The sequence below is a fragment of the Lemur catta genome, chromosome 5 (assembly GCF_020740605.2).
Source record: "Lemur catta isolate mLemCat1 chromosome 5, mLemCat1.pri, whole genome shotgun sequence".
NCBI classification, from domain to species: Eukaryota; Metazoa; Chordata; class Mammalia; order Primates; family Lemuridae; genus Lemur; species Lemur catta.
In genome coordinates, this window is record NC_059132.1 from 71714765 (window position 1) to 71730864 (window position 16100).

The 16100-nt window shown below is 37.7% G+C and overlaps 1 protein-coding gene across 3 annotated transcripts in view; it reads left to right on the forward strand.

Annotated features, from left to right (window-relative positions):
• ARHGAP10 (Rho GTPase activating protein 10) overlaps positions 1-16100 on the forward strand; it is a 277640-nt gene that overhangs the window by 116004 nt on the left and 145536 nt on the right. For all 3 annotated transcript variants that reach the window (XM_045552099.1, XM_045552100.1, XM_045552101.1), the window contains one exon: positions 596-690. In XM_045552099.1, coding sequence (XP_045408055.1) covers positions 596-690 — 95 coding nt within the window. The remainder of the gene's footprint in view (positions 1-595; positions 691-16100) is intronic.

Consider the following 16100-nt stretch of genomic DNA (forward strand, 5'->3'; position numbering starts at 1 on the left):
TCTTTTTAATGTTCTTAGAGAGGATGGTTTAAGTGACATAAAATGGGACCATATTAAAAAAAATTAAGTGAAGATAAATCCAGGGTGATTCACATAGGAAAGAGAAAAACTGCATAAACTGAGTGGTTTTAGCTTTAGGTTACCACAGTACCTGATGTAGGGCCCTTAGTGTACTTTTGGGATGATCCATATGGAATTGCCGTTTTTATAGGTCAGGAAAGGTCACATATTGACTATGACATACGGTATAAGATAATGTGAAATAAAAACAAATTTTCACTTTTTAAACAGTATAAGAGTAACAAATATTCTTGTATCTGGAAACTACTGTTAATCTACCTTTTAAAGTTAGCATTGGTGAGGTTTTGTTTAAGGTCATTATAACAGTGTATCACCTAGAAAACCTAAAGAACATGAGAATAACAAGAAAAGATTAAGAGTTTAGATTCTAAATAGTGTTTAAATTAGTTTGAAAGAGAATAAAGAGGGGACTTAAAATCTTGGGCCTTGTCTTCCCACCCCTCAATGTAGGGAGGCTCAGTGCGTTTATGCTTATGCTATAGTTTCTGAGAATGTCTAAAATGATTATTTGCAGGGGGATGGAGAGGTGTTCTTCTTGAAAGAATGTACCAAAAGGCATACAGACTCCATTGACAGAAGGTTTTGTTTTGACGTAGAAGCTGCTGACCGGTAAGTTACTAGAATTATTGGACATAATGAAAGAGTCGTTTTTAAAAATGATTAAAAAAAATAGAGATTAGTCGCAAGTGGGAGAGCTCCATGGCCTGAAAGAATGTTAACTTGTTACACATTTCCAGGCTGTGTATTCATCATAAGCTAATGTTTAGTCTTGGTCACTGTGTTTAGCTATGGAGTGATAGTTCATCTTGGCTGAAGCTGAGAGTCATTCTAACCAGTGTTGTCATGTAAATAATAACCTTGGAGCATTCCACTGTTGCCCCCAGCCTAATTTGTGGCACAAGGATAACAGCGAGTGAGAGTGAGGAAGTGGGTTGCAAAGCTAAAAAGGAGTGGTGGGTAGCTCTTAATGCAGAATGTTATTTTCATGTGTGGGAATTTTTAGTGTATATATCCTTTATATGTGATAGAGGAGGTTAGGCAAACTCTTTCTGTTTATTCAAAGACTATGTTTTTCTTACTGTATGACTTTCATTTACTAAAGAATCTTTGCCAGAGAGGAGGAAGGAAAAGAAGAAAAAAGTTTATCTGTCAGTGTTACCACTTGTCTGGGATTAATTTCTATGTCTTTAATTTTTTCTTCTCTTCTTTTTTTACTGCATTAACATTTCCGTAAAAGTTTATCGTTTACAAGGCATTTCTGATGTAGACAACTTGTAGAGTGAGTCGGTGGGAGTGGGACGGAGGGAAAAGGAAGCAGGATGCCCCAGGAGTCCTGTTTCTACCATGACAACCTGCACTGAGGCCACAGTTGATGATGAGGCCAAGAATTTATTCTTGACGTCAGTGTATGAGACTCTCCCTCCCAGGAGACTCACAGGCCAGGCAGAGTGAGTGTCACATGCGGAGGCCTGGAGACAGGAGAGGCCGTGATCCATTTGGGGTTCCCCACAGGCAGCCAGCATTGCTGGAGCAAAGGGCCAGGGAGAGGAGGTTTGAGATGGGGGCAAGGGCCTGAACTGGAGGTTTTTGAGCTTAATCCATTAAATGGTTTTAAGCAGGGCAGCACATGACATATTTATCTTTGCATTTCTCAAAGCTCACTCTGGCAGGATAGAGAAAGATTTTGGAGGAGGCAAGAGTGGAAAAGAGTGAGTAGTTTAAGGAGAGGGTGAGAGGGCAGTGGAGGCTAGCGGATCCATCTGAGGGAGACTTTCAGGCATAAACTGGGTGTTGGAGTATAGGGTGAAGGAGGGCAAGATTTCTGGCATGAGTAACTCAATGGTGCCGTTTACTAAGATGGGAAACAAAGGAGGAATAAGAATGGAGGAGGGTGGTAAATTCAGGTCATGTTGAGTTACATTGCTGTGGATCATTGAAAAGAGAAACCCGATAGGAAATTGGGGACAGTCTTTGTCAGCTACAGCAGCATTTGACTTGGTGTTCACCTTTGACCTCCTGAAACTCTCCATCCTCTGACTTCCATGATGGTGAACTGTTCCGGTTCTCTTCAAATTTCTTGGTCCTCCCCCGTTCAGCCATTGCTCCTTAAACGTCATTTCCTGTGGTTCTCTTTTCTCTCTTTCTGTATCTGCCCATTTTCATGCTTTCGGCCTTGAAGTATATCTCCCTACAACATGTATTTTTCTTACCTTTTTCTGTGTTTTGAACTGCTTTTAGAATCTTTAGCTTCTTACATGGTTCAGGTTAAGCATCCCTCATCTGAACATCTGAATTCTCAATGTTCCAAAATCCAAAACTCTTTGAGCACCAGTGTGATGTCACAAGTGGAAAATACCACACTTGATCTCATGTGATGGGTTGTAGTCAAAACTTTATTTCATGCACAAAATTATTATTATTACTATTTTTAGAGATGACGTCTAACTCTATTACCCAGGCTGGAGTGCAGTGATGCCATGATAGCTCACTGCAGCCTCTCAAACTCCTGGGCTCACACGATCCTCCTGCCTCAGCCTCCACGAGTAGCTGGGACTACAGGTGTGCACCACCATGCCTGGCTGATTTTCTTACTTTTCATTTTTTGTAGAGACAGAATTTTGCTGTGTTGCCCAGGCTGGTCTCGAACTCATGGCCTCAAGTGATCCTCCCATCTCAGCCTCCCAAAGTGTTAGGATTACAGGCATCAGCCACTATGCCTGGCTCATGTACAAAACTATTAAACATACTGTGTAAAATTACCTAGAGCCTATGTGTATAAGGTGTATATGAAACACAAATGAATTTCATATTTAGATTTGGGTCCCATCCCCAAGATATCTTACTACCTGTATGCAAATATTCCAAAATCTGAAGAATCCCCAAATCCAAAACAGTTCTGGTCCCATGCATTTCAGATTGAGAGGGGTACTTAACCTATAAATCTCCAATTCTACTCTTTTTATAATTCTTGGTAATTTCAGTATCACTTCAGATGATCCATTCAGCACTCTGCTTGTTGCCTCCTTAAACTCCTCCCCTAGTTCTTTACCACACCACAGTCATTCCCTCCTGTGATCCTTCTTAGACCTCGTCATTAGGAGCTGCGGTCCCTCGGGGATCTTGACTGCAAACCTTTCTTGTTCTGACGCCACCTTCTGTCCTTCCCTGCTGGCTCTTTCCTAGTAAGAATCTGCTAGATCCCCCAATGAAGACCTGTAATCAGTTGATCTGCAGTGCCTCAGCTGCCAGGTGCCCTTCCTTCCTTAACTAGTTTAAATTTCATAGTCATCATAGTCCCTTTTTAATACTCTCAACTCCATTGCCCTTTTTCTTCTTTATTATACTTGTTAGCACAACCCCAATTTAGGTAAGATTCAGTTCTGCCTTCTCTCCTTCTGGAGAGACACATTGTACCACATTCATTGGGATCACGTCAAATACGTGACCACTAGCCTCAAACAGGCCATTAATGCTGACCACTAATCATGCTATGTTTTCTTAGTTCCTTCATGCTCCCAGTTGATGAATATTTCATATTTTCTTCTCTTTTAGCCTCTGACACTGCCTCCCTTTCCTGATGACTTTGTGTCATATTTTGTTGAGAAGCAATAACAAGAGCTCTTTCCCGGCTGTATACACCCGCCCCCCCCCCCCTGCCCCCATCGGTGCCCAGATACCCTGTCTTTCCTCCATTATTGTGAGAGCTGTGTTGCTAATCACTACCTTTCTGTTGCATTGTTTCCATTTACTTTTCCCATCCTCTCTCCTCTCCTCCAGACTGTAGTCCCCAGCCCCTGGCCCATGGACTGATACTGGTCCACAGCCTGTTAGGAATGAGGCTGCACAGCAGGAGGTGAGCACTGGGCAAGAAAATGAAGCTTCATCTGTATTTACATCTACTTCCCATTGTTTGCATCACCACATAAGCTCTGCCTCCTGTCAGAGCAGCGGCTGCATTAGATTCTCGTAGGAGCACTAACCCTACTGTAAACTGAGCATGTGAGGGATCTAAGTTGCGTGCTCCTTATGGGACTCTAATGCCTGATGGTCTGAGGTGGAGCTGAGGCGGTGATGCTAGCGCTGGGGAGCGGCTGCAGATACAGATTATCATTAGCAGGTTTGACTGCACAATAAATGTAATGCATGTGAATCATCCTGAAACCATCCTCCCTGCCACCCCTGTCGTTGGAAAAATTGTCTTCCATGAAACTGGTCCTTGGTGCCAAAAAGGTTGGGGACCACTACTCTCAGGATATTGCTGAAGCAACTCTTCTTTTTCTTTCTTGTTGACATTAGTTTGCCTCTCATCTGCGTGCAAAGTGCTATTATTTCATTCATCTTAAAAAAAAAAAAAAAAAACCAAAAAACCCAAATCTACCACAACCATTACCAACAATGAAACAGCCCTTCCCTTTCATCTACTTTCCTCCCATGAACAGCAAAAATTCTTCAAAAAGCTATTATGTTTATGGTCCCAAATTTCTTTCCTGCTCTGCTCTGTTGCGCTCTCTCCACTCTGGCCGTTGCCCCACAGTTTGCATTCGCTGAGGTCATCGGTGGTCTCGGTGTGGCCGGGCCCAGTGGTCAATCCTCAGCGCTCAGTCTTTCCTGGCAGCCTCGCTGACACGGCCCCTCACTCTCTCCTCCAAGTTACACTCGCATCACTTGGTTCAAGGACATCACAACTCTTTACCTCTGTTTTTCTCCCACCTCAATGGCTTTTCCTTTTTTTTTTTTTTTTTTCTTGTTTGCCAGTTCTGTGTTTCCCAGCCCTCTTGATGTTGGAGTTCTCTGGGCCTCAGTCCTAAGATCTCATCTCTTTCCACTCATGTTCCCCTGTGATGCTGTCCAGCCTTAAGTGCCATCCATGTGTTGGTAACTCTCAAATTTACTATCTCTATCTAGATCTCTTGCCTGAATTCTAGGTTCTTAAATTTAGCTGCCTACTCAGTATTGTTTCTGGGATGTCTAATAGGCATTTCAGACACTGGGAGATAGTGATTGGTTTTTGTAAATTTTCCAAGAATTCTTGGGATAAGAAGATAGGCTCTTTTTGTGGGATCCAGCATTTTATATAGGTATAGGGATTCAGTCATACCATATGAATACTAATGTACAAATCTTTACTTCTTTCCAAGATAATACATGCTTATTGTAAGTCCAATTTTTTTTTTTTTCTGAAGGTTTGGGTTACTTAGAAAATAATTTTCTTCATGTGTACGTCTTCCTTGAGTCTTCAGGATAAGTTACCCCTCGCCCCTTTCTTTCCTAATTACACACTCCTGGTGTTTTTGTTTGTTTTTTTAGTTTATTTCCTCATTTCTATTCTGGTTTGGTGTTATCAATTGGTAGTGTTTGCTGTTAGTCTCCCAGTTGTGGAGCAAAATCTGCTGGCAGGGCATGCTTGTACTTTGAGGTCATGGATTCTGGGGCTTTGAAGGCATTTAGTGAAAAGGGTGAATGAGATGGGTTCTTCTCTTGTCTGTTTCCCTGATTCCTGAACAAGCAGACTACTGGGAATGATAAGTAATTTGTTTCTTGTCTACTAGATGATAAATTCCACGAGGGTGGGAACATTGTCTTAGTATTACTTGGTACTACAATTGTAATGCCTCATATATGGTGGCCATTTACCAAATTTGTACTGGATTAAATGAAATTGAATTGTTGCTCAGAAGTGATAGAACTGGGATTAGATTGAATCAAGCAACTGTCAGTCAACCATCCTTTTCTTCTGCACCACGCTGCTACACAGTGAACTGCGGTGTTTTCCTTCTGGTTAAAGAAAAATAAACTTAACCCATTTTGGAGTGTGTGGGTAGTGTAAATGGATCTCTGATGGAGTTTGTACAGAAGTCCTACTGGGTACCTTCATATAGCAATGATTGCATATGTATAACATAAATATATTTTATCTTCTTTGCAAGTATTCATTTTTGCTGTTTTTAATATCTTGTGTTGGAAGAGCAGTCAGGTCGCATTGTGACAGTAGGTGATATTTATAAACTGCAGAATGGAGCCTGGGTTTGCGTTTGATCTGTGTAAATATAAATCAAGAGTTGTCAGTTAATTGTGGCATTGGTTCTGATCAGGTTTGATTGCATGTAATATAAGTCAAAATAAGGTGTGTTAACCAGTGTCAAGGTTTACTTTATCTCTTGTTTGGGAAGCCTAGAGATTGCCCCATCAGGGTTGATATAATCCTACTCTCTCTTGGGCATGGTTTACCTTCCCAGTCACCTCAGGTCCAAGAGAGCATGTAGCACACCCGTGTATCATGTAGCATGCCTCTTGCTGTAGGAACTCTTTCCAGTAGTTGCACAGACTCTTGATCGCATACCGATGACCTGAATGGAGTTAAGTGATTACTCCTAGTTGCAAGGGAGGCTTTTAAATCCACAGGAAATTGCTGTCTTCCATTTTCAGACGTCCATGTGCTGTTCTAATACTTAGGAAATCTATTACAACAAAGAGAAGAATGGCTAATTGGGGTGTGGTGGTAGGGGGGGCAACTAGCCATTCCTGCTTTGATTATCAATGGCTAGATGGATGTGTACTTCATTTCTTTCTCCCTCAAGTCCCTAAAAGGCTGCTTTGAATATTTTCTTAGCTGAGAGGCAGTATTTAAGAACACGTGTGCTATGAACATCAAAAAAGCAAAAAGACAACCTACAGGATGGGAGAAAATACTTGAAAATTGTATGTCTGATAAGGGACTTGTTTCCAGGACATAAAAAAGAACTCTTATAACTCTGTAATAAAAAGATAAGTAAAATTTAAAAATGGTCAAAAGATTTGAATTAGACATTTATCCAAAGAAAGTATACAGGTGGCTAATAAGCACATGAAAGGATGCTTAGCATTGTTTAGCTGTTATGGAAATGCAAACCAAAACCATAATTAGATACCACTTTGTGTACCCACTAGGATGGCTATAAATAAAGAGTCAGATAATAACAAGTGCTGGCAAGGAAGTGGAGAAATTGGAACCCTCATATGCTGAGGGGTGGGAATTTGAAGTGGTATAGCTGCTTTGGAAAAAACAGTTTGGCAGTTCTTCAAACAAATTCTGCTTCTAGGTATATGTTCAAGAGAAATGAAAACTTAAGTCTATATGATCAACCTAAAAGGGAGAAGCTGAAGCAAAATTAATACAAGTACAGAGTTTATTTGGGCCATGCTTTAGGATTGCAACCTGGGAGCATAGATTCAAGTTGCCCAGAAAATATATTCTGATTAGCAGCAGTTATAAGTGGATTTTTAAACGAAAAGAAGAGGTAATTCCTGAGTTGTTCATCAAGAATTTACATCAGGGCCGGGCGCGGTGGCTCACGCCTGTAATCCCAGCACTATGGGAGGCCGAGGCGGGCGGATCGTTTGAGCTCAGGAGTTCGAGACCAGCCTGAGCAAGAGCAAGACCCCGTCTCTACTAAAAATAGAAAGAAATGATTTGGACTGCTAAAAGTATATATAGAAAAAATTAGCCGGGCATGGTGGCGCATGCCTGTAGTCCCAGCTACTCGGGAGGCTGAGGCAGGAGGATCGCTTGAGCCCAGGAGTCTGAGGTTGCCGCGAGCTAGGCTGACGCCACGGCACTCACTCTAGCCCGGGCAACAAAGTGAGACTCTGTCTCAAAAAAAAAAAAAAGAAAAAAGAATTTACGTCAAAATAACATAAGCTATTGTTCCTTGTATCACAGATTCCAGGAACATGGACATAATGGGTGAGACACCTAGTCAGGAACAAAATGAACAGTTGTTCCCAGCTGGGGGTTGGGGAAGGATGACTGAAGTCCCAAACTCATCTCTCTCTGGGCCTGTATACCTCACACAGCTCAGATTGCTCTGAGCTGTTTTTCTTTTTCAACACAAAAACGTATACATGAATGTCATAGAAGAATTATTCATAATAGCCAAAAAGTAGAGACCATCTAAAGGTCTGTTAACTGATGAATGGATAAATAAAACATGGTACATCCATACAATGAAAAATGATTTAGCAATAAAACAGAACTAGCACATGGTACAGTGTGATTGAACCTTGAAAACACTAAGCTAAGTGAAAGAAGCTAGTCACAAAAAACCACGTATTATGTAACTACATTTATACAAAGTGTCTAGAAGAGGCCAGTCTATGTAGATGGTAAATTAGTGGTTGCCTAGGTCTAGGGGTTTGGAGGGAGATGGGGAGTGATGGCTAATGGGAATGGGTCTCTTTTCTGGGGTGATAAAAATGTTCTAAAATTGATTTTGGTGATGGTTACACAAGTCTGTGAATATATCAAATTGTATGCTGTGTGTAAATTTTAGGGTATGAATTATATCTCAGTACAGCTTTTCTAAACAAAGCAACACAGCTGCAAATAAAGAAATACCTACCATAACTAAAATAAGGGTCTTAAATGACCATAAACATTCACTACCTGAGGCCAATCGTGATCATGTCACTCATTTTAGGTTGGAGAAATAGTGTTTTGTATAGTTGTCTTCTCCACGGCAAGCTGTAGCCTGTCGGGAGGTGTAGCTTTCTTCCCCGAAGGGCAACGTAGCACCCTTCCCCCGCCCCAACAATTCTGTTATATAATGTGCTTTTAGCTTCTTTGGCATGCTTGCCACGTGCCGCATTGTGCTATGACCCCCACACATTTGCTTGATAAATAATTACCATTCTGTGAAAGTTCTCCCACACATCGCATTCAGGCACTGCTTAAAGAAAATGCTTCTCATTTTGCTCTCATTAATCTGACATTTCAAATATCATATTTGGTCTGATTTTTTTTTTTGCCTAGTTACAGTACATCACTCTTGAAAGATGACAAGATGCTTCTTACTTTTATGATTCACTCATTTATATTTTCATGATGATGAGAGGAGGAAATCACCTATGTATCTGACGCATTAGACATTTTAGAGTGCTTTTATACCAACAACTTTATTTAGCATCTGGGTGCAGTGCTGTACTGTTTCTCACTGTAAAGGAGTTAAGAGCATGTTGCTTCCAGAAGCCCATGCAATTGGACTGAGTAAGAATATTTATGTAGCACATTAACTGTACTAATATTTGTAAGTGTTTTATAGTGCATCTCATCCAGGCACCTAGACAATTGTTGACTGTGTTTGGCACTGAGGATATGAGAATAAACCAGCAGCTTAAAGGCCTGACCTATGGAAACACCCAGACTACGAGGGTTTAGAAGCAAATGGCAGTTCAGAGGCCTAAGGTGCTGTGGGAGCTGAGAAGCGTTAGAAAGTGTGAGGCTGACTGGAAAAGCTTACTAGAGAAAAGGATTTTTAAATTGACTCTTGAAGATTGGGGAACAGTTTGGCACCTCAGAGGAAGGGAGGACCAAGGTAAAAGGAATCACAGAAAGTCCTGAGAAAACATGTTGATTCTTTAAACAGAGGTTCTCAACTGTGGGTGATTTTGTTCCCAGGGGACATTTGGCGATATCTGGAGACCTTTTGATTGTCGTGAGTGTGTGTGGGGGGGCGGATTGGAGGAGGGCGGGCAGTTGCTGCACACATCTAGTGGGTAGAGGGCAGCCACGCTTCTAAACATGCCACAGCACACAGGACAGCCCTCGCAACAAGACATGATCTGGTCTAAAATGTCAATAGTGCCACTGTTGAGAAGTCCTCCTTTAAAGCATTTGATAAGGCAGAGACTCCAACAAATGTTTGTGAAATTGAATGAAAGCGTACTGTTGTCTTTTATGTGAATATATTTATAAGGTGTGCATTTCAATTAAAAAAGTATGACAGTAGCTTAATTTGGCTGTAGCACAGGAGATGAAGGAAAACCAAATGGAAAGGGCTCTGTTTGGCTTTATCCTTGCAGGGATGGCGAGTCATTCAAGAACTGTACTGAGATTCCAGTGTACAGACAGACTAGGAGAGGAACTTATCTTAAAAGAATTTAAGTGGAATTGGTGGGACATGGAATAGGTAGAATTAGAAACAGCATTTCTTGTGTACAGGCTTCTGTGGTTTTCATAGAGTGTAAGATTTTGCCCTAAAGATGGTATGGTTGATAGTAATGTATTGAAAGCCACATTTTATATTGGTTTTGGTATTTAAGTGGAAATCTAGATTGACATTAATATGGATTTATTTTTGAAATGTGTGCCAAGGACACTAGAGTATGTGACACAGAAAATTCTTTTAGCTTTTGTGAATAAACCTGGAATGCACAATTTTGTACACGGGTTTTTGTGGACACAAGTTTTCATTTGTCTTGGATAAATACCTTGGAGTGGGATTGCTGGGTTATGGTTATGCATTTTTGGCTTTTTAGGATATCGAGTTTTCCAAAGTAGTTTTACCCTCCCACCAACGATGTGTGAGAGTTCCAGTTGCTCCACTTCCTTACCAGCCTTTGATTATGTTGATCTTTTTCATTTTAGCCAATTTTGACTTAATGATGTTGAACACTTTTTTATGTGTTTATTGGCTGTTTATATTTCTTTTGTGAAGTACCTATTCAAATTTTTGCCAATTTAAAAAACTATGTTGTTGGTCTTTTTGTTATTGAATTGTAGGAATTCTTTACATATTCTGAATATAAATCCTTCATCAGATATAATTGTGAATGCTTTCTCGTATCTGTGGCTTGCTTCTTTATTATTTAAGTGCCTTTTTTTTTTCATTTTCAGTCACATTTATTTTATCCATACAAACCATGCAGTACACAAATGATAAAAAAATGTAGCAAGGATGAGCTAGTGGTAGTGGTAGTGTTGCTAAAACAAAGGAAAGCCTAAATAGAAGCTAGATATAATAACAAGAATAATAAATTGGGTTTGTTTAGTGATGTGTAGGTTATGTAAATGTACTTTAACATATGGCTCTGAAAACAGTTTAATTGAAATATCACACAGAAAATAACTATCATTTAGTGGAAGATTCTCTAGTTTCTAATTTTTCCTCTAAGATAATTTTTTTCATACATAGTTCATGATAAAGATGCTTAGCTATGTATTGATCTTGTTCTACTAGAACAGATGGTATCTAATAACTGATTAATTTATTAATTCTTTGTAATATTTGTTATATTTTTTCTCCATTATTTGCCTTTTAAATTTCTTTGTGTTTTGATTAATAAAAGTATCTTGTAGGTAGTGGAATTACATTTTCTTTGTATTTTTTGATGACTTCCATAGCTTCTGTGCTTATAGAATTTTTCCATTTCTGTATTTATATAAATATTACAAATGTTAAACCAAATGATCCATGCGTTCATGATTTCATGTTTTACATTGAATTATGATCTATCCAAAGCTTATTTTAATATATGATGTCAAGAAGGGGATATTATTTTTTGTCAGTTCATTTAACTTCATTTATTGAGCAATGTATATCTTGCCTTGTTTCTTTTATATTATAATCCTATATAAAGAAGGCTCTGCTTCTGAGGAAACTTTAAGTCCATTTTCACACCACTATCAAAATTTTATAATAGTTTTACAGGATATTTTTATATTTCACAGGGTTACCGCTCATCTTTCTCCAAATGTTATGACTATAATTGCCTTTCATCATTATTATTTTTAGTAATATTTGTTGTTTTAAGAAAAGAATTATCAACAGAATTACAAAAACAAAACTTTTCTTTTTCCTGCTTTTTGTGTCCCACGCTGCTTCTCTGCCGATTCACAACTCTGTTTTTATGGGGGAGCGATCCACTCATGTGTGGATCGGATCTCGCAGACCGAGATCTACGCCTCGCTCTCTGGGAGCAGGAATCCAGGAGGTTACCTCCATTCTGCCATTTTTGTCTCCTCTTCTATTTCTTAACAGTGTCTTTTGATGAGAAGAACATTTTAATTTAAGGTTGAATTTATCAGTTTTAAAAAATTTTATTGGTACGGATTTTTGCTAAGAAATCTTTTTTTTGCTCTGAGGTTTTGAGGACATTTTCCTATGTTTTCTTATAAAAGCTTTATAATTAGTCTGTGACATGTGAAGATTTTTTTTTGGGGGGGGCAGTGTATAGTGTGAGGTATGGGGGTTGACAGTTGTTTATTGTTTCCCCAGTGAAATAACCAGTATTTCCAGCACCATTTGTTGATAAAGACTTTTATTTAATTGTTTTGGCACCTTTCTCAAAAATCATTTGACTGTATATGTGTAGGCCTATTTCTAGATACCCTATTATCTTCCATCTCTTTGTCCTTTTGCCAATTCCATACTTACAGTGTTGTGTTACAGCTTTAGTCAGGTCTTATAAACCCTCTGTTCTTTTAAAAATTGTTTTGGCTATTGTAGATCCTTTGTATTTCCATATAAATTTTAGAATCAATTTATTTTTACCGAACAACGCCCCTCCTTCCCAACCCTCATAGGTCAACATTATCAATATAGACCCTTATATTTCATGAACATGAGTTTCCATGTATTTAGATCTTTAATTTCTCCCAGTAATGTTTTACAGTTTTCAGTATAGAGCTCAGGGGCATTTTTAAAAAATTTCCCTAAGTGCAATATTTTGTTTCTGGATGGTAATTTTGAAGGATATTTGTTTTCCAAGTGGTCACTGTTAGTGTATAGAAATGTAGTTGATTTTTGTATCCCACAATATTGTTAAGTTCACTTATTAGTACTAGTAGTTACGGCATTTCCTTTAGGAATTTTTTTATGTGCACAATGATTTTCTATGTGAATAAAGATAGCTTATTTCTTCCTTTCCAATCGGTATGTCTTTTTTATGTTTTAAACTTCTTATACTGCCTAAGACCACCCATAAATGTTGACTAGAAGTGATGATATTGGCCATCTTGCCTTGTTCCTGATCTTAGGGGCAAAGCATTCGTTATTTTACTGTAAAGTATGACATTCACTGAAAATTCATTGTAAATGCCCTTTTCATTTTTAGGAAGGTTTTGTTTGTTCTCAGTTTTAATCATGAATAGGTTTGAATTTTGACAAAATATTTTTCAGTGTCTGTTGAAATGAACAAAAAATATTTGCCTTGAATCTGTTAATGCAGTGAATGGCATTGTATTTTCTGAGTTAAGTTACCTTTACATTCCTGAGATAGACTCTATTTGGTCATGATGTACTAACTTTTTATATATTGCTTCATTCATTTTGCTAGTATTTGGTTAAGGATTTTTGTATTTATACTCATAAGAGATATCTGTATTATCTTTGCTTTTAATGTCCTTGTCTGATTTTGGTACCAAGGTTATGATAGCTTCAGAAAAGAGTTGGGAAGTTTTCCCTTCTACTCTGTTTTTTTGAAAGTGTTCATGTCACATTGGTATTATTTCTTTGTTAAATGTTTGAGGTAATTCACTGGTAAAGCCATCTTGGCCTGGAGTTTTCTTTGTGGGAAGTTTAAAAATTAGGAATTCAGGCCGAGTGTGATAGTTCACACCTATAATTCTAGCACTCTGGGAGGCCAAGGCAGGAGGATTGCTTGAGGTCAGGAGTTCGAGACCACCCTGAGCAACAGTGAGACCATGTCTCTACTAAAAAAAAAGGAAAAATTAGCCAGGTGTGGTGGTGTGCGCCTGTAGTCCCAGCTACTCAGGAGGCTGAGGCAGGAGGATCACTTGACCCGGGAGTTTGAAGTTGCAGTGAGCTATGATGATGCTACTACTCTCTAGCCAAGGTGACAGAATGAGACTCTGTCTCAAAAAAAAAAAAAAAAATTATAGATTCAATTTATTTAGTGGTTGTAAGGATATTCAGATTTCCTGTTTTTCTTGTGTTAGTTTTGGTAAATTGTGGTTTTCAAGGAATTTATTTCCTCTAAGTTGTTTATTGGCATAAATTTCTTCGTATTATCAACCTGTTCTTTTTATATTTCTAGGTTTTATAAATGATACCTCTTTATGTTTGATATTGGAGATTTTGGTTTCATTTTTCTTGATAACTCTTGCACAGAGGCTTATAAACTTTTAAAATATTTTCAGAGAACTCATCCATTTTATATTTTATTGGTTTGTGCTTTTTTAATTTACATTTTAAATTTGAGTTTAATTTGTTTTTCTTTTCATTGCTTCTTCAGTTGGAAGCATAGATCATTGATTTTTATACCTTATTTTTGAATGTAGGCATTTAATCTATAAATTGTCTTCTAAGGATTCCTTTAGCTTACATCCCACAGATTTTGATGTACTTTCATTATAATTCAGTTTCAAGTAATTTTTTATTTCCTGTGTGATTTAGGATATAGATGTTGCATCTGTGTGATATTTAGGAGTGTCTTTTTAAAATTGCAAATGGTTGGAGATATTATACATGTAATATTATTACTGTTTTTTCTACTTGAGTGCTCTTTTGGTTAGATAACGTAGTCTGTATTTTATCAATAAATATTGAATACTGAAAAGATCTTTTTTCGTGTGTGTACATTGTTATGTCTTCTTAATGAAATGACCCTTTAATCATTATGAAATGTCTCTCCATTTCTAGCTAATAATTATCTTGAAATTTACTTTCTTTGGATATTCATATAGCCACACTAGTTTTCTTATACTCACTGTTTGCATAGTGTATCTTTTTCATCCTTTTTGTTTTACCACTCTGTGCCTTTATGTTTAAACTTTGTTTTTTATAAACAGCATATAATTGAGTCCTGCTTTGTTAGCCTTAGCTTTTTAATCAGGGTCTTAGTGAATTTATAGGTACTATGATTTTTGGTATGTATAGGTTTAAGGCTACCATCTTGATTTTGATTTCTATTTGCCATGTTTACTCCTTTCTTCCTTCTTTACTGCCTTCTTTTTAGTGAGTTGAGTATTTTTTAATATTCCATTTTATCTCCTCTACTGACTTCTAATTTTAAATTATGCCTTTTTGCATACTTTTTAAGATGTTGTGTCTCAGAGTATAACATGCATTTTTAAATGACCATAGTATTTACCTTTTCATAAAACAATATAGGAACCTTAGAACAGCAGGCTTCTAATGACCAACCCTCTGTCCTCTTTGCCATTGTAATTATATATTCTAATTCTACATCCATTGTGAATCTATGAAATACATAGCATCAATAATTGGTGGATTTTTAAAAGAAACTTAATGTTTACATATATGTATATACATACAAGTGTGTGTAATTTTTTATACCAACATATTTATCTTTTCTAGTTTTCTTTATTTTCTGCAGAACTGGGCTTTTATCTTGTACTATTTCTTTTGAGTTCCTTAAGCTAACTTCATTTGAGCACTTCTTATAATGCAGGTCTGCTGGGGAATTATTTTATATTTTGTTTATCTGAAAATGTCTTTATTATGTTTCATTTTTGATGGATATAGAATTATAGATTCATAAGATTCCCCCTTTGTACTTGAAAATGTCATTCCATTGTCTTCAGGGTTGTATTTATTTTCTGATGACAAGTCATCGATTTTTCTGATCGTTCCCCTGTGTGTCCTTTTTCTCTTACTGCTTTCAATATTTTTTTTTTTTTTGTGGTTTTTATGATTTTCTTTGTTTTGCCCTGCTTAAGGTTCACTGAGGTTCTTGGATATGTGGCTTGATATTTCTTATCAGTTTTAGAAAATCTTAGCCATTATCTCTTGAAATATTTCCTCTGCCCTGTTTTCTCTATATTTTTGGGGGTTCCAGGTATGTTAGACCATTTGATATTGCCCACAGAGATTTCAGATACTCTGTTCCACTTTTCTCACTTGATTTCCATTTGTGTTTCAGTTTCTGTTGACCCCTTTTCAAATTCACTAATTCTTTTTACTGCTGTATTAAACCTTTTCAAAGAATTTTTTTATCACTGTTATGTTATTTTTCATATTTTTGCATACTAATTTACCTCTTTGTAATTGTTTTATCTCTATGCTGAAAATCTCCATCAGTTCTGCGTGTTGACCACCTTTCGCACTAGACCCTTACCATACTTGTGGTTGTTTCTGCCTGATTTTTTTCTAAAGTCTTGGCTATTTTTTTGGTTTTCTTGACTGTCTCCTCTAGTGATCCGGGGTTCACATTTTCTTGCTTCTTTGTGTGTCTCATGATTTTTTGATCGAATGCCAGATACTGTGTGTATGCAAACAACA